The sequence below is a fragment of the Nerophis lumbriciformis genome, linkage group LG20 (genome assembly GCF_033978685.3).
Source record: "Nerophis lumbriciformis linkage group LG20, RoL_Nlum_v2.1, whole genome shotgun sequence".
NCBI lineage: Eukaryota > Metazoa > Chordata > Actinopteri > Syngnathiformes > Syngnathidae > Nerophis > Nerophis lumbriciformis.
The window spans coordinates 43,913,449-43,939,245 of NC_084567.2; the positions used below are offsets into that span (position 1 = coordinate 43,913,449).

Below are 25,797 nucleotides of genomic sequence, written 5' to 3' on the forward strand. Positions count from 1 at the left end.
CCTCATGAAACAGGCCTGTAGAGATGAAATAGTCTTGTGATTTTTTTTCCCACACATACATATATTGCGCTCTACTACGGTATCGAGCACTATTTTTTGGATAACCTTATTAAGACATATATAAATATATATATATATATATATATATATATATATATATATATATATGTATATATATACAGTATATATATATATATATATATATATATATATATATACATTTTTTTTCCCTTTGATTTGAACAACAATAACACTTGATTACAATTGATTTTGTTAATTTTCGTGACATTGCTCCTTTTTTAACATAAGGTTTATAATGCGACAAATATTGCTGTTCTCATAACAATATGGCTTTACTGTCATAACGTGATGACATTTGTGGTAATATGTTGTATATGTCAGCGTGGCCCGAGTACTTCTTGTCCACGAGTGTATGAGCAATAAAAATAAATAAATAGCATTTCATCTGCAAGAAGATTATTTGTGTCCCCCACTTGAAACCTTAGCGTACACAAAAGGTTCATACTGTATTTCTTTGAGGCTGTAAATATGACAATAGTTTTTTCTTTTTTTACAGTTGCTGCATTGCAGTATTGCAATATTACTAGACTTTGAATGAAAAAAATGGCAATACGTAAAACATGAACAAACTTTCTCTCTCCAGCTCGCTCTTTCACGAATGTTGCCGTCGGTTACGCATATAATAGAAACGTCTATTCTGAGATGCTTGATCAATAATACCAGAAGACAGAAGAACAATGCTCCCTGCTTGAAATATCTATAATACATTATGTACATGGAGGCGGAGCCTCACAGATAAAACACAAAGCATTTTTTGCATTTTCCTATAAATATTGAGAAATAATAATAATAAATACGTGATTATCGTTTGATTTCATATTGCCTCTGTTTTGTCAGCGGTTCAAATTGTGAACTGAAGAGATTGCTGAGTCTGCGGTACCTGAAGGAGGACGGATGTGAATCCTGGTATGATTTCCAATCCAAGATTAAGGATCCATGAGAGTTCTAATTGTTTCACTCACATTCTTCATCTTTTGAGGACTTTTCCCACTGAGTTCTCCAGGAATCCCCGTGGAGCCGGTAGATGACATTTCAAGCATCCTGAAGGATCCACCAGTTTCCTTCAGATGAGATGGTGTGGCTGATCTGAACCAGCGCTTTCCTTGTGTTCCCCCCCAGAGAGGGACGACGTGAAGCAGGCTGACGTGTTCATGCAATCCGCCAGCAAACTTCAAAAGAACGGTAGATGCTTGAACCTCCGATACATTCATCCAGAACAGAACCAGGTCCGTAGCCTTTGAGCACCGTCGTTCACTTGAAAGTAATGATGGACGTGTGACAGGATGGGACTCCAAGACCACCGACAAGGCAGGTGACCACTTTCAGAGACTCCCAACACCACTGCGCTTCCAGATACCGTGAAGAACCGCTGGACTCAAGAAAACCTGAGACGGGCCTGACATATTTGTGATGTAGCCAAAAAGTGCTGGTTGCTCCCAAAGAGTCCGAATATTCCCTCCAGTCTTGAGTTGAGTAAAACGACTTAGTTCCCTTCAGTCTGGTCTGTGACGCCACAAAGGAAATCCTCTCACAGGTCCGAACAAAACCCCGGTGTTTCCTCGTCATTAGAAAGTGCTGAGCTGCTCCAGGTCCAAATGTTCAGCTGGTACTAGGTCCACAGATGTTGTGTCAGATGTTGACGCTGGTGTTGGAGTTCTTCATATGGACTCTCATCTCCTGAATACTGGTGATGATCTTTTTCTGATGTCCCGCCAGGTTTACCCCAACCCTCCGCAGGTCTCTACAAACGGCACAGAAACATCATCATGGTCAATCAATCAATCAATCAATCAATCAATCAATCAATCAATCAATCGTTCAATGAAATCATTGGAACAACAATTGGATTCAACATAAACTGAAATTACTTTCACACAGACTAAAATGAAGGAATAATGCTCAAATTATAAAGGATGAAATAAACTACAGGAAATGACTTAAATTGCAATTTTATGAGAATATTTGTGTACCATTATACTAACTACCTGTTAGCAGAAATCGTAGTACCAACCTACATTCCAGGACAAATGAGTCGTAATTCCTAAGTATTAACTCGCACAGCTGCGTTAAGATGAAACATTCAAATGTATCCATCCATTTTCTACCACTTGTCCCTCTCGGGGTCGCGGGGGTGCTGGAGCCTATCCCAGCTGCACTCGGGTGGAAGGCGGGGTACACCCTGGACAAGTCACCACCTCATCAACACAGATAGACAACATTCACACACTAGGGACCATTTAGTGTTGCCAATCAACCTATCCCCTGGTGCATGTCTTTGAAGGTGGGAGGAGCCTATCCCCAGGTGCATGTCTTTGAAGGTGGGAGGGGCCTATCCCCAGGTGCATGTCTTTGAAGGTGGGAGGGGCCTATCCCCAGGTGCATGTCTTTGGAGGTGGGAGGAAGCCGGAGTACTCGGAGGGAACCCACGCAGTCACAGGGAGAACATGCAAACTCCACACAGAAAGATCCTGAGCGCAGGATCGAACCCAGGACCTTCGTATTGTGAGGCAGACGCACTAACCCCTCCTTCGCCGTGCTGCCCCATTAAATAAAAATTATAATATTGGAGGAAAAGGTCGTAATTTGACGAGATTTAGCCTGTAATACTACAGGAAAAAGTGGTAACATTAGACAATTAAATGGCAATATTATGAGAAAAGGTCAACATTTTAAGAAACGTAAGTCATAAAAAGAAAAAAACAAAATCAGAATTAAAAAAACATTTTTACAATTTTTCCCCTGTTGCCTTGACATTTTTATATTCACTAAAAGCTAAAAGGAAAATGACTACAAGAGATGTGCGAGTCAAGAACCAATTGTTACTGAATCGGTAGTCACAATATTAACTTGTTCTCTTCATCTGCTGCAGCTTTAGTTATAGTTACGTTGGAAAAAGGAAGCTTGTCTGCATAAGGAGCCAACAAGTAGAGAAAGACTGGATTGATTTGTTCAAAAACACCACGGTAACGCATGGAGGTTCATTTCTGTCTTTAGTACAAAAGCTTTTTGCGTAGCTGAATTTTTTTGCGTAGGAATTTTGTGAACAAAATGTGAGTGTTCAGAAATTGTGAACGATAAGTGAAATGTTATCATCATCTGCTTTCTGCAGATGATGTGGTCCTGATGGCTTCATCTGGCCAGGATCTTCAGCTCTCACTGGATCGGTTCGCAGCCGAGTGTGAAGCTACTGGGATGAGAATCAACACCTCCAAGTCCGAGTCCATGGTTCTCGACCGGAAAAGGGTGGAGTGCCATCTCCGGGTTGGGGAGGAGACCTTGCCCCAAGTGGAGGAGTTCAAGTACCTCGGAGTCTTGTTCACAAGTGGGGGAAGAGTGGATCGTGAGATCGACAGGCGGATCGGTGCGGCGTCTTCAGTTCTGCGGACACTGTATTTTGGTAAAGATGGAGCTGAGCCGGAAGGCAAAGCTCTCAATTTACCGGTCGATCTACGTTCCCATCCTCACCTATGGTCATGAGCTTTGGGTCATGACCGAAAGGACAAGATCATGGGTACAAGCGGCCCAAATGAGTTTCCTCCGCCGGGTGGCGGGTCTCTCCCTTAGAGATAGGGTGAGAAGCTCTGTCATCCGGGAGGAGCTCAAAGTAAAGCCGCTGCTCCTCCACATTGAGAGGAGCCAGATGAGGTGGTTCGGGAATCTGGTCAGGATGCCACCCGAACGCCTCCCTAGGGAGGTGTTTAGGGCACGTCCAACCGGTAGGAGGCCACGGGGAAGACCCAGGACACGTTGGGAAGACCATGTCTCCCGGCTGGTCTGGGAACGCCTCGGGATCCCCCGGGGAAGAGCTGGACGATGTGGCTGGGGAGAGTAGAGTCTGGGCTTCCCTGCTTATCCGACCTCGGATAAGCGGAAGAAGATGGATGGATGGATCGAAGTGAAGTTTTAAAAAATAGCGCAGTTACCCTTTAAAGACATTTACATTTGTGGAAAAATGACGGGGGAATGAATTAAAAAAAAAGAAGGTATAGTCAACCAAAAATGTGACAGTGTCACAAGCTCCCCATTGGAGACCTCTGTGAAAGTGATCCACACAATTGAAGACCTCAATGAAAGAGGTCCACACAATTGAAGACCTCTGTGAAAGGGATCCACACAATTGAAGACCTCTGTGAAAGTGATCCACACAATTGAAGATCTCTGTGAAAGTGATCCACACAATTGAAGACCTCAGTGAAAGTGATCCACACAATTGGAAGACCTCTGTGAAAGGGATCCACACAATTGGAATACCTCTGTGAAAGTGATCCACACAATTGAAGACCTCTGTGAAAGTGATCCACACAATTGAAGACCTCAGTGAAAGTGATCCACACAATTGGAAGACCTCTGTGAAAGGGATCCACACAATTGGAAGACCTCTGTGAAAGTGATCCACACAATTGGAAGACCTCTGTGAAAGGGATCCACACAATTGAAGACCTCAGTGAAAGTGATCCACACAATTGAAGACCTCTGTGAAAGTGATCCACACAATTGAAGACCTCAGTGAAAGTGATCCACACAATTGAAGACCTCTGTGAAAGGGATCCACACAATTGAAGACCTCAGTGAAAGGGATCCACACAATTGGAAGACCTCAGTGAAAGGAGTCCAGACAATTGAAGACCTCTGTGAAAGGAATCACACAATTGAAGACCTCAGTGAAAGTGATCCACACAATTGAAGACCTCAGTGAAAGTGATACACACAATTGAAGACCTCTGTGAAAGTGATACACACAATTGGAAGACCTCAATCAAAGTGATCCACACAATTGAAGACCTCAGTGAAAGTGATCCACACAATTGAAGACCTCAGCGAAAGTGATCCACACAATTAAAGACCTCAGTGAAAGTGATCCACACAATTGAAGACCTCTGTGAAAGGGATCCACACAATTGAAGACCTCAGTGAAAGTGATACACACAATTGAAGACCTCAGTGAAAGTGATCCACACAATTGAAGACCTCTGTGAAAGAGATCCACACAATTGAAGACCTCAGTGAAAGTGATCCACACAAATCAACTTTATCAACTTTATTTATAACACAATTGGAAGACCTCTGTGAAAGGGGTCCACACAATTGAAGACCTCAGTGAAAGTGATACACACAATTGAAGACCTCTGTGAAAGGGATCCACACAATTGAAGACCGCAGCGAAAGTTATCCACACAATTAAAGACCTCAGTGAAAGTGATCCACACAATTGAAGACCTCAGCGAAAGTGATCCACACAATTAAAGACCTCAGTGAAAGTGATCCACACAATCACTCCTTATCGCTGCTGCAGGATAGTTGGAAAGAAATAGGACAGCCATTTTTAGGGCAATCTAGCAGTCGTGTATCACAAATATCTAGATGTAGATCTGTAGAGTGGATTCAGTGTAAAGTCTGTGCTCTACAGAAGAAGTTAAACATAGTAAATATCATTGCTAGCATGAAACATGAAGTCACACTCCTCACTTGTGTTCCTTGACCTTGGCAGAGTTTTGTTTTTGAAGATCTGCCAGCCACTTTTAGCCAAAGCCCCCGGCAGTCATGCATGGAAACATAACCTCAGCGCAAGGGGGATGATAAAACCTTAGAAGTGTTTGCGAGCGACGTCCTTACTCTGAAGTCATCTGAGCCACCGTCTCCAGCGAAGAGTAGCCTCCTTCCATGAAGAGTTCCGTGTAGCGACCCATCTTGATGGAGTCCAGCCACTCTCCCACACTTTTGCACCACAGCTTGCAGTCCTCGTCCATGCTGGCGTGCTCCACCAGCAGGTTGGACACCCTGAGGCCAAGGACCACACGTACAGTTGTGTTCATAGTGAATGCACATTGAAAGGTCTGACACCTTAAATAAAATAAAAGTCACTAGTTTTGACAGTTACTGTATCTACTGACATTTACCATAGATATGAAATACATGAATAAACTTATTGGGATTATATAATTGTGAACAAAACAAAACCTGATCGGATGAAAATGGACAAGTGTACATTTTTGAGGATGTTAAGTTGGATTGATCTTGTTCAACACCCGAGAACAGGATGGAAGTGGATTTAACCCTCTGAGGCATATTTAGTAGCACTAAAGAGACATCATTCCTTATCAGAAGTTAAGAGTGGAGACACCCTTTTTTGGGATTTACATTTTTTTTCTACTTTAAAAAAATATATATATATACATACATACATACATACATACATATATATATATATATATATATATATATATATATATATATATATATATATATATATATACACATATACATATATATATATACATATATATATATATGTATATATATATATATATATATATATATATATATATATATATATATATATATATATATATACATATATATATATATATATATATATATATATATATATATATATATATATATATATATGTATGTGTGGGAAAAAAATCACAAGACTATTTCATCTCTACAGGCCTGTTTCATGAGGGGGGGTACCCTCAATCATCAGGAGATTTTAATGGGAGCATTCGCATACCATGGTTTATATAGGGCACAGAGTGGGTGGGTACAGGCTGGCCTAGGGGCGTGGTGATTGGCTCATGTGTTACCTAGGAGGTGTTTCCGTCTATGGCGGCATGTTGTTACAATTTCGCTGCGCTTGTTGAGGGATGACAGGTCTGGACGGTAAATAATAAACAGTTTCTCTTTCAAGCATAGGTTGCATCTTTTATTACCACTATTGTAAGGTGTGCTGGATGCAAGAATTTGCCATGTTATTGAATATTCAACATTATTGTCTTTGAGGTCCCAAATGTGTTTGCTGAGTTCTGTGGTATTTCGCAGGTTTTGGTTCCTGAAAGAAGCCTTGTGATTGTTCCATCTGGTTTCGAATTCTCCCTCGGTTAATCCTACATATGTGTTGGATGTGTTAATGTCCTTGCGTATTACCTTAGATTGGTAGACAACTGATGTTTGTAAGCACCCCCCGTTGAGAGGGCAATCAGGTTTCTTTCGACAGTTACAGCCTTTGTTGGTTTTGGAGTCGCTCTGTCCGGGGTCCGACGGCTCATTTGCAATTGTTTTGTTGTGGTTTGAGATGATTTGTCGTATATTGTTCATGCAGCTGTAGCTCAATTTAATGTTGTTCTTGTTGAATACTTTTCTTAGGGTGTTGTCTTTGGGAAAGTGTTTGTCAATCAGATTGAGGAATTTGTGTCCAATGTTAGTTGAGGAATTCCTCAATCTGATTGACAAACACTTTCCCAAAGACAACACCCTAAGAAAAGTATTCAACAAGAACAACATTAAATTGAGCTACAGCTGCATGAACAATATACGACAAATCATCTCAAACCACAACAAAACAATTGCAAATGAGCCGTCGGCCCCCGGACAGAGCGACTCCAAAACCAACAAAGGCTGTAACTGTCGAAAGAAACCTGATTGCCCTCTCAACGGGGGGTGCTTACAAACATCAGTTGTCTACCAATCTAAGGTAACACGCAAGGACATTAACACATCCGACACATATGTAGGATTAACCGAGGGAGAATTCAAAACCAGATGGAACAATCACAAGGCTTCTTTCAGGAACAAAAACCTGCGAAATACCACAGAACTCAGCAAACACATTTGGGACCTCAAAGACAATAATGTTGAATATTCAATAACATGGCAAATTCTTGCATCCAGCACACCTTACAATAGTGGTAATAAAAGATGCAACCTATGCTTGAAAGAGAAACTGTTTATTATTTACCGTCCAGACCTGTCATCACTCAACAAGCGCAGCGAAATTGTAACAGCATGCCGCCATAGACGGAAACACCTCCTAGGTAACACATGAGCCAATCACCACGCCCCTACGCCAGCCTGTACCCACCCACTCTGTGCCCTATATAAACCATGGTATGCGAATGCTCCCATTAAAATCTCCTGATGATTGAGGGTACCCCCCCCTCATGAAACAGGCCTGTAGATATGAAATAGTCTTGTGATTTTTTCCCCACACATACATATATATATATATATATATATATATATATATATATATATATATATATATATATATATATATATGTATATATATATATATATATATATATATATATATATATATATATATATATATATATATACATCATGTCATGTCTCACCTGTGTGACGAGTTGACCAGTTTTTTCAGAGAGCAGGGGTTGCGAATGAGCTTGTCCAGTAGACAGACGATCTCATCAAACTTGGGTCGGCTGCTGCGTTCTCGCTGCCAGCAGTCCATCATGAGGTGGTACAAGGCCTCAGGGCAGTCCATGGGTCCTGGCAACCTGTAGCTCTCATCTACCGCCTTTATCACCTGCACACACGCAATACAGGTGTTAGTAGTTATTTATATCCTTATGAAAGTTTGTCTTTCATCTCCTGCCTTTCAACAACACCCAGCGGATTCAAGACCATCACAGCATCAGTGGGTCAGAAGATGACTTTGAGCGTGACCAATCTCCACGATATGGACTATAAACCCAGGATCACATGTCAACCATCTTGATTTCAGGTCCTTCTGCAAGATCCTGATTGCACTGCAGGGAATGTGAACTCAGTCCCATGTGACTGGAACATCCCTCAAGTCCACCTGTCTCCATGAACATTTGATAGTCAATTCTACACAAATATTAGCATCCATGGTCTAGATGAGCTACATTCCCAAGAAGAAGTAGTTTTATTGACTGGATCAGTAATTACATTTTACTACAAGCTAACCTGTGACTGTTTCTAACCTCTAGTCCGGCATCTACAACCAACAAAGACACTGGAGGTCTCAAGACTACTGGTGAAGACACTGGAGGTCTCAAGACTACTTGTGAAGACACTGGAGGTCTCAGACTACTTGTACTGATGAAGACACTGGAGGTTTCAGACTACTTGTGAAGACACTGGAGTTCTCAGACTACTTGTGAAGACACTGGAGGTCTCAGACTACTTGTGAAGGCACTGGAGGTCTCAGACTACTTGTACTGATGAAGACACTGGAGGTCTCAGACTACTTGTGAAGACACTGGAGGTCTCAGACTACTTGTACTGATGAAGACACTGGAGGTCTCAGACTACTTGTGAAGACACTGGAGGTGTCAGACTACTTGTGAAGACACTGGAGGTCTCAGACTACTTGTGAAGACACTGGAGGTGTCAGACTACTTGTGAGGACACTGGAGGTCCCAGACTACTTGTACTGGTGAAGACACTGGAGGTCTCAGACTACTTGTGAAGACACTGGAAGTCTCAGAGTACTTGTGAAGACACTGGAGGTCTCAGACTACTTGTGAAGACACTGGAAGTCTCAGACTACTTGTGAAGACACTGGAGGTCTCAGACTACTTGTACTGATGAAGACACTGGAGGTCTCAGACTACTTGTGAAGGCACTGGAGGTCTCAGACTACTTGCACTGATGAATACACTGGAGGTCTCAGACTACTTGTGAAGACACTGGAGGTCTCAGACTACTTGCACTGATGAATACACTGGAGGTCTCAGACAACTTGTGAGGACACTGGAGGTCTCAGACTACTTGTGAAGACACTGGAGGTCTCAGACTACTTGTGAAGACACTGGAAGTCTCAGACTACTTGTGAAGACACTGGAAGTCTCAGACTACTTGTGAGGACACTGGAGGTCTCAGACTACTTGTGAAGACACTGGAGGTCTCAGACTACTTGTGAAGACACCGGAGGTCTCAGACTATTTGTGAAGACACTGGAGGTCTCAGACTACTTGTGAAGACACTGGAGGTCTCAGACTACTTGTGAAGGCACTGGAGGTCTCAGACTACTTGTGAGGACACTGGAGGTCTCAGACTACTTGTGAAGACACTGGAGGTCTCAGACTACTTGTACTGATGAATACACTGGAGGTCTCAGACTACTTGTGAAGACACTGGAGGTCTCAGACTACTTGTGAAGACACTGGAGGTCTCAGACTACTTGTGAAGGCACTGGAGGTCTCAGACTACTTGTACTGATGAAGACACTGGAGGTCTCAGACTACTTGTGAAGACACTGGAGGTCTCAGACTACTTGTGAGGACACTGGAGGTCTCAGACTACTTGTGAAGTGGGGGGAAGTGGGTTGTTGAGTTCATGACAGCTTCTTCTTGTGTGAGACGTGACTCACATGGAAGAGAGAAAGTCCAGCATGGCAGAAAAACTACACAAAGCTGTCAGAGTGTGAGAGGAAGGAGAGAAAGAAGACAAGAAGTGAGACAGAGACGGTGGTTTGGTGGGACAAAAGAGGGAGAAGAAGCGAGACGAGGAATAGGAAACAGAAGGAGAGAGCTTACAGGAGGAGGCTGCAATTTCTTGTGCGGATCTGAGAAAATCCAGCATAACGCTTTCAATTAAACATCAAAGGTCTTCTCCTCCGCCTCGATCCTCTCATCCTCCCTCGAGCAGACACACTAATAAGCACAAGGAGGTGGGAGGGGCCTGAAGCAGGAGGATGACGAGGTCACTGCAGGGCTGCCTGTGTGTGTGTGTGTGTGTGTGTGTGTGTGTGTGTGTGTGTGCGTGTGTGTGTGTGTGTGTGTGTTCTTGTGTTTCTACCCTTCTTGAGACAGGAAGAAGGAAAAGTATCTTCCATATGAGGAGGTGTGAACAAGTGATGACATAAATCAATAACATTGCATCTAATAGACAATGTCTCATTTGTGGTGATATCCATCAAAATGAGGGTGGTCCCAAAAAGGAGGGATTTTTCACATTGACTGTGTGTCGCTTTTAAAAGTGCTCCCCCTCTGGTCAACATATGAAATAACAAGTGTGTGTAAGAAATTGAAACGTGCCCCCGTTGGCCAAAATGTATTTAAAAAAACGAAATAAATATGTATATAGAGACATACTGTAATAAGTTGAAATAAATAAAAAAATATATAAAAAATTAAAATGAACTGAATGAATGAATGTGATGACTTCTTTCCTATAAAATTGGGAACAATTTCTTCATATTCTTTCTGTTTCTGTCATATTGCAATATTTTCTCGTAAAATTTTAACTTTTTTTAATGTAAAATGATTACTTTTTAATGCAAAATGGTGACGTTTGTCATATAAAATTCGGACTTTTTTTTAACACAATACTGCCAATTGTTTTGTTGTTCTTGTAAAACGGTGACATTTTTTGAGTAAAATGATGACTTTTGTCGTAATTTTGCCAAGTAAAATTCCGATTACTATTATAATGTTGCCAAAATGTTTAAGTTTTCTAATACAATTGTGACTTTTGTCGAGTAAAATTACGACTCTTTTCATAAAATTTCCAACATTTTAAGCTTTTCTCGTAAAATTGCGACTCTTCCAACTTTTATCATAACATTGCACAAATGTTCCGTTTTTCTTGTATAATTTTGACTTGTGTTGAGTAAAATTACGACTTTTATTATAATACCACCCAAATAAATATGTATATAGAGACATACTGTAATAACTTGAAGTATTAATGAAGATTAAAAAAACAATAACAAACAAAAAAATTCCCCCCCATTTAAAAAAACAATTAAAAGCAGTCTTTTTCTCACAATGTGTCGACTTCTTTCTTGTAAAATTGGGAACAATTTCTCATATTCTTTCTGTTTCCGTAATATTGCAACATTTTCTCGTAAAATGATTACTTTTTTATGTAAAACTATTACTTTTTAATGCAAAATGGTGACATTTGTCATATAAAATTCTGACTTTTATCACAATATTGCCAATTGTTTTGTTGTTCTTGTAAAATAGTGACATTTTTTTAGTAAAATTATGACTTTTGTCATCATTTTGCTAGGTAAAATTCCGATTACTATTATAATATTGCCAACATTTTAAAGTTTTCTTATAAAAGTGTGACTTTTGTCGAGTACAATTACGACTCTTTTCATAAAATTGCCAACATTTTAGGCTTTTCTTATAAAATTGCGACTGTTATTGAGTAAAATTTAAACTTTTATCATACTATTGCACAAATGTTCTGTTTTTCTTGTAAAATTTTGACTTGTGTTGAGTAAAATTACGACTTTTATTATAATACCACCCAAATAAATATGTATATAGAGACATACTGTAATAACTTGAAGTATTAATGAAGATTAAATACCAATTACAAACAAAAAAATTCCCCCCCATTTTAAAAAAAAATTAAAAGCAGTCTTTTTCTCACAATGTGTCGACTTCTTTCTTGTAAAATTGGGAACAATTTCTCATATTATTTCTGTTTCTGTCATATTGCAATATTTTCTCGTACAATTGTTACTTTTTTTAAATGTAAAATGACTACTTTTTAATGCAAAATGGTGACATTTGTCATATAAAATTCTGACTTTTATCACAATATTGCCAATTGTTTTGTTGTTCTTGCAAAATAGTGACATTTTTTTAGTAAAATTATGACTTTTGTCATCATTTTGCCAGGTAAAATTCCGATTATTATTATTATAATATTGCCAACATTTTAAAGTTTTCTTATAAAAGTGTGACTTTTGTCGAGTAAAATCACGACTCTTTTCATAAAATTGCCAACATTTTAAGCTTTTCTCGTAAAATTGCGACTCTTCCAACTTTTATCATAACATTGCACAAATGTTCCGTTTTTCTTGTAAAATTTTGACTTGTGTTGAGTAAAATTACGACTTTTATTATAATACCACCCAAATAAATATGTATATAAAGACATACTGTAATAACTTGAAGTAAATAATGAAGATTAAATACCAATTACAAACAAAAAAAATTCCCCCCGATTTAAAAAAAAAATTAAAAGCAGTCTTTTTCTCACAATGTGTCGACTTCTTTCTTATAAAATTGGAAACAATTTCTCTTTTTCTTTCTGTTTCTGTCATATTGCAATATTTTCTCGTAAAATTATTACTTTTTTTAATGTAAAACGATTACTTTTTAATGCAAAATGGTGACATTTGTCATATACAATTCTGACTTTTATCACAATATTGCCAATTTTTTTATTGTTCTTGTAAAACAGTCAAATTTGGTGACATTTTTTGAGTAAAATGATGACTTTTGTCATAATTTTGCCAAGTAAAATTCTGATTACTATTATAATGTTGCCAAAATGTTTAAGTTTTCTTATAAAATTGTGACATTTGTCAAGTAAAATTACGACTCTTTTCATAAAATTGCCAAATGTTCAGTTTTTCTTGTAAAATTTTGACTTGCGTTGAGTAAAATTACAACTTTTATTATAATACCACCAAAATAAATATGTATATAAAGACATACTGTAATAACTTGAAGTAAATAATGAAGATTAAAAAAACAGTTACAAACAAAAAATTCCCCCTAAATTTGTTTTAAAATTAAAAGCAGTCTTTTTCTCACAATGTGTCGACTTCTTTCTTGTAAAATTGGGAACAATTTCTCATATTCTTTCTGTTTCTGTAATATTGCAACATTTTCTCGTAAAATTATTACTTTTTTATGTAAAATTATTACTTTTTTTTAATGTAAAACTATTACTTTTTAATGCAAAATGGTGACATTTGTCATATAAAATTCTGACTTTTATCACAATATTGCCAATTGTTTTGTTGTTCTTGCAAAATAGTGACATTTTTTTAGTAAAATTATGACTTTTGTCATCATTTTGCTAGGTAAAATTCCGATTATTATTATTATAATATTGCCAACATTTTAAAGTTTTCTTATAAAAGTGTGACTTTTGTCGAGTAAAATTACGACTCTTTTCATAAAATTGCCAACATTTTAAGCTTTTCTCGTAAAATTGCGACTCTTCCAACTTTTATCATAATATTGCACAAATGTTCTGTTTTTCTTGTATAATTTTGACTTGTGCTGAGTAAAATGACGACTTTTATTATAATACCACCCAAATAAATATGCTGCAATAACTTGAAGTATTAATGAAGATTAAATACCAATTACAAACAAAAAAATTCCCCCCATTTAAAAAAAAAAATTAAAAGCAGTCTTTTTCTCACAATGTGTTGACTTTTTTCTTGTAAAATTGGGAACAATTTCTCATATTCTTTCTGTTTCTGTAATATTGCAACATTTTCTCGTAAAATTATTACTTTTTTATGTAAAATTATTACTTTTTTTATGTAAAACTATTACTTTTTAATGCAAAATGGTGACATTTGTCATATAAAATTCTGACTTTTGTCACAATATTGCCAATTGTTTTGTTGTTCTTGCAAAATAGTGAAATTTTTTTTAATAAAATTATGACTTTTGTCATCATTTTGCCAGGTAAAATTCCGATTATTATTATAATATTGCCAACATTTTAAAGTTTTCTTATAAAAGTGTGACTTTTGTCGAGTAAAATTACGACTCTTTTCATAAAATTGCCAACATTTTAGGCTTTTCTTATAAAATTGCGACTGTTATTGAGTACAATTTAAACTTTTATCATAATATTGCACAAATGTTCTGTTTTTCTTGTAACATTTTGACTTGCGTTGAGTAAAATTACAACTTTTATTATAATAGCACCAACATTCAAAGTTTTTCTTGTGAAATTGTGACCTGTTTCTTGTGAAATTCCAACTCATTTTTCACAGCTAACTTTTTTATATTTGCATAGTATGTATATATTATTCATGTTGTAAATACACTTCTTTATATATCTAGAAAGGCTGGTCCTAAAGAGGGAGGCATTTTTCGGAGGTCTCAAGAAAGTAAGAAATACAAGTGTGTGTGTGTGTGTGTGTGTGTGTGTGTGTGTGTGTGTGTGTGTGTGTGTGTGTGTGTGTGTGTGTGTGTGATGTCTGCTAACTCATCACCATTGAAGTTCTTCCCATTAGGATGACCTGCAGGTCGTACAAGACTTGAAGATCATGTGACACTTCATCTCCCTCACTTGAGAGCCATTTAGGTCGTCAACACGTCATGTGACTTCCTTCTGACACTAAGTCAGCCACACACGCCTCACAGCTTCTGCTGAGCGCCGCAACTTCATGAGCGTCGACCCGTTTCATTGTCTCCTCCACACCATCGCTAACACTGTTTCTTCTTCAACCTCTTCATTTGTCAACAATGTGCAGGAACAACAACACTGTGCCAGGAACAACAACAGTGTGCACGAACAACAACACCGGTGTGCAGGAACAACAACAGTGTGCAGGAACAACAACAGTGTGCAGGAACAACAACAGTGTGCAGGAACAACAACACTGTGCAGGAACAACAACACTGTGTGCAGGAACAACAACAGTGTGCACGAACAACAACACCAGTGTGCAGGAACAACAACAGTGTGCAGGAACAACAACAGTGTGCAGGAACAACAACAGTGTGCAGGAACAACAACAGTGTGCAGGAACAACAACTGTGTGCAGTAACAACAACACGGTGCAGGAACAACAACAGTGTGCAGGAACAACGACAGTGTTCAGTAACAACAACACGGCGCAGGAACAACAACACTGTGCAGGAATAACAACAGTGTGCAGGAACAACAACAACAACAACAACAGTGTGCAGGAACAACAACAGTGTGCAGGAACAACAACAGTGTGCAGGAACAACAACAGTGTTCAGTAGCAACAACACGGTGCAGGAACAAAAACACTGTGCAGTAACAACAACAGTGTGCAGGAACAACAACATTGTGCAGGAACAACAACAGTGTGCAGGAACAACAACAGTGTGCAGGAACAACAACATTGTGCAGGAACAAAAACACTGTGCAGGAACAACAACAGTGTGCAGGAACAACAACAGTGTGCAGGAACAACAACTGTGTGCAGTAACAACAACACGGTGCAGGAACAACAACAGTGTGCAGGAACAACAACAGTGTTCAGTAACAACAACAGTGTGCACGAACAACAACACCAGTGTGCAGGAACAACAACAGTGTGCAGGAACAACAACAGTGTGCAGGAACAACAACAGTGTGCAGGAATAACAAAAGTGTGCAGGAACAACAACAGTGTGCAGGAACCACAACTGCGTGCAGTAACAACAACAGTGTGCAGGAACAACAACAGTATTCAGTAACAACAACAGTGTGCAGGAACAACAACAACAACAGTGTGCAGGAACAACAACACGGTGCAGGAACAACAACAGTGTGCAGGAACAACAACAGTGTGCAGGAACAACAACAGTGTTCAGTAACAACAACAGTGTGCACGAACAACAACACCAGTGTGCAGGAACAACAACAGTGTTCAGTAACAACAACAGTGTGCACGAACAACAACACCAGTGTGCAGGAACAACAACAGTGTGCAGGAACAACAACAGTATTCAGTAACAACAACAGTGTGCAGGAACAACAACAACAACAGTGTGCAGGAACAACAACAACAACAGTGTGCAGGAACAACAACAGTGTGAATGCTGACACTTTGTCGACTGGACTGGCCAGCAAATATGACTTTTTCATTATTGATGCAATGAGAGACAAACATGCCTGGATAGTAAACTGGAATGCAATTATGGGATGGATGAAGCAAATAACTCACACAAAGCACTAATATGACACATTTTAAGAAACAGTTTAAACAATAAGTGTTTACAATGTACACCAAATAATCTTGAACTTTCAAAATAAATATTCTACTATATACACATTTGTTTATAACTCATTGACGACTTTTTATTCATGTGCCCTGGAATCATTTTTGATGATTTAACCCCCAATTCCAACCCTTGATGCTGAGTGGCAAGCAGGAAGGTAATGGCTGTCAGGAAAATTGTATTGAAATTATCAAAAAACTTTCCGTTCTGAGTTCCCAATGAACAGACAAGAGGCTGGTTTTGTTACACCAAGCAAAGGCTTGGAAAATTCCATTAAGTACGATGGGATGAGACGGGAGGGGTTATCTAATGTCATCCAAGACCAGGACTAGCCCAAGCCCGAGACATCTTTTTCTTTTGTGTTAATGTGACCGAAAACAACGACTGTTTACATTCCTTTGAAGCAGATGTTGTTGTGCAAACAGGGAGTGTCCAAATAAAGGAGGAGACGTAAACCTTTTTCGTTTGTAAGAGGTTACAGGTCGACGGCGTCTCTCCTCAATTGAGTCCAAATTTAATTCTGTCTCTGTTTGATTCTTTGCTTCTTGTCTTGTTTAATAGATGTCATCGATGTTTGAACCTGACAATGGCTCTCATTTTTATAGTCTTTGGTAAGACTCGGCCGGGGTTTGAACTCACGACCTAACCCATCTCAGGGTGTGTATGCTAGTTAATATGTATCATTGTGCTGTTCAATTGATCACACAAAATGCTTGATTATAGAACCGAAATAAACTCATTTCATTTCATTTGAAAACTCCAATGAAGTTGAAGCTGCATGAAGATGAATTTCACAAGAATAAAAAGGTGATGCCACTCACATCCTGGTTGGACATCTCCCAGTAGGGCCTCTCTCCGTACGACATGACCTCCCACATGACGATGCCGTAGCTCCACACGTCGCTGGCTGAGGTGAACTTCCTGTAGGCGATGGCCTCTGGAGCCGTCCAGCGGATGGGAATTTTCCCTCCCTGTAAGCACACAAGTACATCTAAACACACAAGTACATCTAAACACACAAGTACATCTAAACACACAAGTACATGTAAACACACAAGTACATCTAAACACACAAGTACATCTAAACACACAAGTACATCTAAACACACAAGTACATCTAAACACACAAGTACATCGAAGCACACAAGTACATCTAAGCACACAAGTACATCTAAACACACAAGTACATATGTTGACCCTCTGGTCAACATATGAAATAACAAGTGTGTGTAAGAAATTGTAATTGCAAACCCCTTTGGCCAAAATGTATTTAAAAAAATAAAATAAATATGTATATAGAGACATACTATAATAACTTGAAGTAAATAATGAAGATTAAAAAACAATTACAAACAAAAAATTCCCCCTCCATTTTTTTATTTTATTAAAAGCAGTCTTTTTCTCACAATGTGTCGACTTTTTTTTCCCTGTAAAATTGGGAACAATTTCTAATATTGTTTCTGTTTCTGTAATATTTTCTCGTAAAAATTATTACTTTTTTAATGTAAAATGATTAATTTTCAATGCAAAACGGTGACCTTTGTCATATAAAATTCTGACTTTTATCACAATGTTGCCAATTTGTTTGTTGTTCTCGTAAAACAGTCACATTTTTTTGAGTAAAATGATGACTTTTGTCATCATTTTGCCAAGTAAAATTCCGATTATTATTATAATATTGCCAACATTTTAAAGTGTTCTTATAAAAGTGTGACTTTTGTCGAGTAAAATTACGACTTTTTTAATAAAATTGCCAAAATGTTAACCTTTTCTTATAAAATTGCGACTGTTATTGAGTAAAATTTCAACTTTTATCACAACATTGCACAAATGTTCTGTTTTTCTCGTAAAATTTTGACTTGCGTTGAGTAAAATGACAACTTTTATTATAATAGCACCAACATTCTAAGTTTTTCTTGTGAAATTGCGACCTTTTTCTTGTGAAATTCCAACTCATTTTTCACAACAAGCTTTTTTATATTTGCATAGTATGTATATATTATTAATGTTGTAAATACACTTCTTTATATATCTAGAAAGGCTGGTCCTAAAGAGGGAGGCATTTTTCTCAGGTCTCAAGAAGGTAACAAAAACAAGTGTGTGTGTGTGTGTGTGTGTGTGTGTGTGTGTGTGTTCTTGTATTTCTAGCCTTCTTGAGACATGAAGAAGGAAAAGTATCTTCCATATGAGGAGGTGTGAACAAGTGATGACATAAATCAATAACATTGCATCTAATAGACAATGTCTCATGTGCAACCCTGCTGATGACATCTATCAACATGAGGGTGGTCCCAAAAAGGAGGGATTTGTCACATTGACCTCTGGTCAACATATGAAATAACAAGTGTGTGTAAGAAATTGAAATGCGAACCCCTTTGGTCAAAATTAATTTAAAAAAAAATAAAATAAATATGTATATAGAGACATATTGTAATAACTTGAAGTAAATAATGAAGATTAAAAACACATTACAAACAAAAAATTCCCCCTCAATTTTTTTATTTTATTAAAAGAAGTCTTTTTCTCACAATGTGTCGACTTTTTTCCCTGTAAAATTGGGAACAATTTCTCATATTGTTTCTGTTTCTGTAATATTGCAATATTTTCTCGTAGAAATCATTACTTTTTTTATGTAAAATGATTACTTTTTAATGCAAAACGGTGACCTTTGTCATGTAAAATTCTGACTTTTATCACAATGTTGCACATTTTTTTGTTGTTCTTGTAAAACAGTCACATTTTTTTGAGTAAAATGATGACCTTTGTCATCATTTTGCCAAGTAAAATTCCAATTATTATTATAATATTGCCAACATTTTAAAGTGTTCTTATAAAATTGTGACTTTTGTCAAGTACAATTACGACTCTTTTTATAAAATTGCCAAAATGTTAGGCTTTTTCTTGCAAAATTGCGACTGTTATTGAGTAAAATTCCAACTTTTATCATAACATTGCACAAATGTTCAGTTTTTCTCGTAACATTTTGACTTGCGTTGAGTAAAATGACGACTTTTATTATAATACTGACAAAATTCTAAGATTTTCTTGTGAAATTGTGACCTTTTTCTTGTGAAATTCCAACTCATTTTTCACAACAAGCTTTTTTATATTTGCATAGTATGTATATATTATTAATGTTGTCAATACACTTCTTTATATATCTAGAAAGGCTGGTCCTAAAGAGGGAGGCATTTTTCTCAGGTCTCAAGAAGGTAACAAAAACAAGGGTGTATGTGTGTGTGTGTGTGTGTGTGTGTGTGTGTGTGTGTGTGTGTGTGTGTGTGTGTGTGTGTGTGTGTGTGTTCTTGTATTTCTAGCCTTCTTGAGACATGAATAAGGAAAAGTATCTTCCATATGAGGAGGTGTGAACAAGTGATGACATAAATCAATAACATTGCATCTAATAGACAATGTCTCATTTGCACCCCTGCTGGTGACATCTATCAACATGAGGGTGGTCCCAAAAAGGAGGGATTTGTCACATTGACCTCTGGTCAACATATGAAATAACAAGTGTGTGTAAGAAGTTGAAATGCGAACCCCTTTGGCCAAAATTAATTAAAAAAAAATAAAATAAACATGTATATAGAGACATACTGTAATAACTTGAAGTAAATAATGAAGATTAAAAACCAATTAAACAAAAAATTCCCCCCAATTTGTTTCTTTAATTAAAAGCACTTTTTCTCACAATGTGTCGACTTTTTTCCTGTAAAATTAGGAACAATTTCTCATATCGTTTCTCATATTCAATTTCTGCAACATCTTGTCGTAAAAACTACTACTTTTTTATGTAAAATTATTACTTTTTAATGCAAAACGGTGACCTTTGTCATATAAAAGTCTGACTTTTATCACAATATTGCCAATTGTTTTGTTGTTCTTGTACAACAGTCACATTTTCTTAGTAAAATTATGACTTTTGTCATAATTTTGCCAAGAAAAATTCTGATTATTATTATAATATTGCCAACATTTTAAAGTGTTCTTATAAAATTGTGACTTTTGTCAAGTAAAATTACGACTCTTTTCATAAAATTGCCAAAATGTTAGGCTTTTTCTTGTAAAATTGCGACTGTTATTGAGTAAAATTCCAACTTTTATCATAACATTGCACAAACGTTCAGTTTTTCTCGTAACATTTTGACTTGCGTTGAGTAAAATGACGACTTTTATTATAATACTGCCAAAATTCTAAGATTTTCTTGTGAAATTGTGACCTTTTTCTTGTGAAATTCCAACTCATTTTTCACAACAAGCTTTTTTATATTTGCATAGTATGTATATATTATTAATGTTGTCAATACACTTCTTTATATATCTAGAAAGGCTGGTCCTAAAGAGGGAGGCATTTTTCTCAGGTCTCAAGAAGGTAACAAAAACAAGGGTGTATGTGTGTGTGTGTGTGTGTGTGTGTGTGTGTGTGTGTGTGTGTGTGTGTGTGTGTGTGTGTGTGTGTGTGTGTGTTCTTGTATTTCTAGCCTTCTTGAGACATGAAGAAGGAAAAGTATCTTCCATATGAGGAGGTGTGAACAAGTGATGACATAAATCAATAACATTGCATCTAATAGACAATGTCTCATTTGTGGTGACATCTATCAAAATGAGGGTGGTCCCAAAAAGGAGGGATTTTTCACATTGACTGTGTGTCGCTTTTAAAAGTGCTCCCCCTCTGGTCAACATATGAAATAACAAGTGTGTGTAAGAAATTGAAATGCGAACCCCTTTGGCCAAAATTAATTTAAAAAAAATAAAATAAATATGTATATAGAGACATACTGTAATAACTTGAAGTAAATAATGAAGATTAAAAACCAAATAAACAAAAAATTCCCCCCAATTTGTTTCTTTAATTAAAAGCACTTTTTCTCACAATGTGTCGACTTTTTTCCTGTAAAATTAGGAACAATTTCTCATATTGTTTCTCATATTCAATTTCTGCAACATCTTGTCGTAAAAACTACTACTTTTTTATGTAAAATTATTACTTTTTAATGCAAAACGGTGACCTTTGTCATATAAAATTCGGACTTTTATCACAATTTTGCCAATTGTTTTGTTGTTCTTGCAAAATAGTGACATTTTCTTAGTAAAATTATGACTTTTGTCATCATTTTGCCAGGTAAAATTCCGATTATTATTATAATATTGCCAACATTTTAAAGTTTTCTTATAAAAGTGTGACTTTTGTCGAGTAAAATTACGACTTTTTTAATAAAATTGCCAAAATGTTAAGCTTTTTCTTGTAAAATTGCAATTGTTATTGAATACAATTACAACTTTTATCATAATATTGCACAAACGTTCAGTTTTTCTCGTAACATTTTGACTTGTGTTGAGTAAAATGACGACTTTTATTATAATACTGCCAAAATTCTAAGTTTTTCTTGTGAAATTGTGACCTTTTTCTTGTGAAATTCCAACTAATTTTTCACAACAAGCTTTTTTATATTTGCATAGTATGTATATATTATTAATGTTGTCAATACACTTCTTTATATATCTAGAAAGGCTGGTCCTAAAGAGGGAGGCATTTTTCTCAGGTCTCAAGAAGGTAACAAAAACAAGTGTGTGTGTGTGTGTGTGTGTGTGTGTGTGTGTGTGTGTGTGTGTGTGTGTGTGTTCTTGTGTTTCTACCCTTCTTGAGACATGAAGAAGGAAAAGTATCTTCCATATGAGGAGGTGTGAACAAGTGATGACATAAATCAATAACATTGCATCTAACAGACAATGTCTCATTTGTGGTGACATCTATCAACATGAGGGTGGTCCCAAAAAGGAGGGATTTGTCACATTGACCTCTGGTCAACATATGAAATAACAAGTGTGTGTAAGAAACTGAAATGCGAACCCCTTTGGCCAAAATTAATTTTAAAAAAAATAAATAAATATGGTTATAGAGACATACTGTAATAACTTGAAGTAGATAATGAAGATTAAAAACCAATTACAAACAAAAAATTCCCCCTCAATTTTTTTATTTTATTAAAAGCAGTCTTTTTCTCACAATGTGTCGACTTTTTTCCCTGTAAAATTGGGAACAATTTCTCATATTGTTTCTGTTTCTGTAATATTGCAATATTTTCTTGTAAAAATTATTACTTTTTTTTATGTAAAATGATTACTTTTTAATGCAAAACGGTGACCTTTGTCATATAAAAATCGGACTTTTATCACAATGTTGCACATTTTTTTGTTGTTCTTGTAAAATAGTGACATTTTTTTAGTAAAATGATGACTTTTGTCATCATTTTGCCAGGTAAAATTCCGATTATTATTATAATATTGCCAACATTTTAAAGTGTTCTTATAAAATTGTGACTTTTGTCAAGTAAAATTACGACTCTTTTCATAAAATTGCCAAAATGTTAGGCTTTTTCTTGTAAAATTGCGACTGTTATTGAATAAAATTCCAACTTTTATCATAATATTGCACAAACGTTCAGTTTTTTCGTAACATTTTGACTTGTGTTGAGTAAAATGACGACTTTTATTATAATACTGCCAAAATTCTAAGATTTTCTTGTGAAATTGTGACCTTTTTCTTGTGAAATTCCAACTCATTTTTCACAACAAGCTTTTTTATATTTACATAGTATGTATATATTATTAATGTTGTCAATACACTTCTTTATATATCTAGAAAGGCTGGTCCTAAAGAGGGAGGCATTTTTCTCAGGTCTCAAGAAGGTAACAAAAACAAGTGTGTGTGTGTGTGTGTGTGCGTGTGTGTGTGTTTTCTTGTATTTCTCGCCTTCTTGAGACATGAAGAAGGAAAAGTATCTTCCATATGAGGAGGTGTGAACAAGTGATGACATAAATCATGGTCCCAATAACATTGCATCTAATAGACAATGTCTCATTTGCACCCCTGCTGGTCAAAATGAGGGTGGTCCCAAAAAGGAGGGATTTGTCACATTGACCTGTGGTCAACATATGAAATAACAAGTGTGTGTAAGAAATTGAAATGCGAACCCCTTTGGCCAAAATTAATTTAAAAAAACAAAACATATATATGTATATAGAGACATACTGTAATAACTTGAAGTAAATAATGAAGATTAAAAACCAATTACAAACAAAAAATTCCCCCTCAATTTTTTTATTTTATTAAAAGCAGTCTTTTTCTCACAATGTGTCGACTTTTTTTCCCTGTAAAATTGGGAACAATTTCTCATATTGTTTCTGTTTCTGTAATATTGCAATATTTTCTTGTAAAAATTATTACTTTTTTTTATGTAAAATGATTACTTTTTAATGCAAAACGGTGACCTTTGTCATATAAAAGTCTGACTTTTATCACAATGTTGCCAATTTGTTTGTTGTTCTTGTAAAACAGTCAAATTTTTTTGAGTAAAATGATGACTTTTGTCATCATTTTGCCAAGTAAAATTCAGATTATTATTATAATATTGCCAACATTTTAAAGTGTTCTTATAAAATATTGACCTTTGTCAAGTAAAATTACGACTCTTTTCATAAAATTGCCAAAATGTTAAGCTTTTTCTTGTAAAATTGCGACTGTTATTGAATAAAATTCCAACTTTTATCATAACATTGCACAAACGTTCAGTTTTTCCGTAACATTTTGACTTGTGTTGAGTAAAATGACGACTTTTATTATAATACCACCCAAATAAATATGTATATAGAGACATACTGTAATAACTTGAAGTATTAATGAAGATTAAATACCAATTACAAACAAAAAAATTCCCCCCCATTTTTAAAGAAAATTAAAAACAGTCTTTTTCTCACAATGTGTCGACTTCTTGTAAAATTGGGAACAATTTCTCTTATTCTTTCTGTTTCTGTCATATTTCAATATTTTCTCGTAAAATTATTACTTTTTTTAATGTAAAATGATTACTTTTTAATGCAAAATGGTGACATTTGTCATATACAATTCTGACTTTTATCACAATATTGCCAATTTTTTTATTGTTCTTGTAAAATAGTGACATTTTGTGAGTAAAATGATGACTTTTGTGGTAATTTTGCCAAGTAAAATTCCGATTACTATTATAATGTCGCCAAAATGTTTAAGTTTTCTTATAAAATTGTGACATTTGTCAAGTAAAATTACGACTCTTTTCATAAAATTGCCAAAATTTTAAGCTTTTCTTGTAAAATTGCGACTGTTCCAACTTTTATCATAACATTACACAAATGTTCAGTTTTTCTTGTAAAATTTTGACTTGCGTTGAGTAAAATTGCAACTCTTATTATAATACCACCAAAATAAATATGTATACTGTAATAACTTGAAGCAAATAATGAAGATTAAAAAAACAATTACAAACAAAACATTTCCCCCCAATTTTTTTTTAAACTAAAAGCAGTCTTTTTCTCACAATGTGTCGACTTTTTTCTTGTAAAATTAGGAACAATTTCTCATATTCTTTCTGTTTCTGTAATATTGCAATATTTTCTCGTAAAATTATTGCTTTTTTATGTAAAATTATTACTTTTTTTATGTAAAACTATTACTTTTTAATGCAAAATGGTGACATTTGTCATATACAATTCTGACTTTTATCACAATATTGCCAATTGTTTTGTTCTTGCAAAATAGTGACATTTTTTTAGTAAAATTATGACTTTTGTCATCATTTTGCCAGGTAAAATTCCGATTATTATTATAATATTGCCAACATTTTAAAGTTTTCTTATAAAAGTGTGACTTTTGTCGAGTAAAATTACGACTCTTTTCATAAAATTGCCAACATTTTAGGCTTTTCTTGTAAAATTGCGACTGTTATTGAGTAAAATTCCAACTTTTATCATAACATTACACAAATGTTCAGTTTTTCTCGTAACATTTTGACTTGTGTTGAGTAAAATGACGACTTTTATTATAATACCGCCAAAATTCTAAGTTTTTCTTGTGAAATTGTGACCTTTTTCTTGTGAAATTCCAACTCATTTTTCACAACAAGCTTTTTTATATTTGCATAGTATGTATATATTATTAATGTTGTCAATACACTTCTTTATATATCTAGAAAGGCTGGTCCTAAAGAGGGAGGCATTTTTCTCAGGTCTCAAGAAGGTAACAAAAACAAGTGAGTGTGTGTGTGTGTGTGTGTGTGTGTGTGTGTGTGTGTGTGTGTGTGTGTGTGTGTGTTCTTGTAGTATGTCTAGCCTTCTTGAGACATGAAGAAGGAAAAGTATCTTCCATATGAGGAGGTGTGAACAAGTGATGACATAA

At 36.0% G+C, this 25,797-nt stretch overlaps 1 protein-coding gene across 1 annotated transcript in view; it reads right to left on the reverse strand.

The window, feature by feature from the left end:
- Positions 1-236: 236 nt before the first annotated feature.
- Positions 237-25,797, reverse strand: part of LOC133619703 (ephrin type-A receptor 5) — a 222,676-nt gene continuing 197,115 nt past the window's right edge. The window contains exons 16-19 of the mRNA XM_061980927.2: positions 17,408-17,557; positions 8,217-8,410; positions 5,695-5,859; positions 237-1,822 (exon numbers count right to left, since the gene is read on the reverse strand). Of these exons, the coding sequence (XP_061836911.1) occupies positions 1,711-1,822; positions 5,695-5,859; positions 8,217-8,410; positions 17,408-17,557 (621 nt within the window). The 3' untranslated portion in view covers positions 237-1,710. The remainder of the gene's footprint in view (positions 1,823-5,694; positions 5,860-8,216; positions 8,411-17,407; positions 17,558-25,797) is intronic.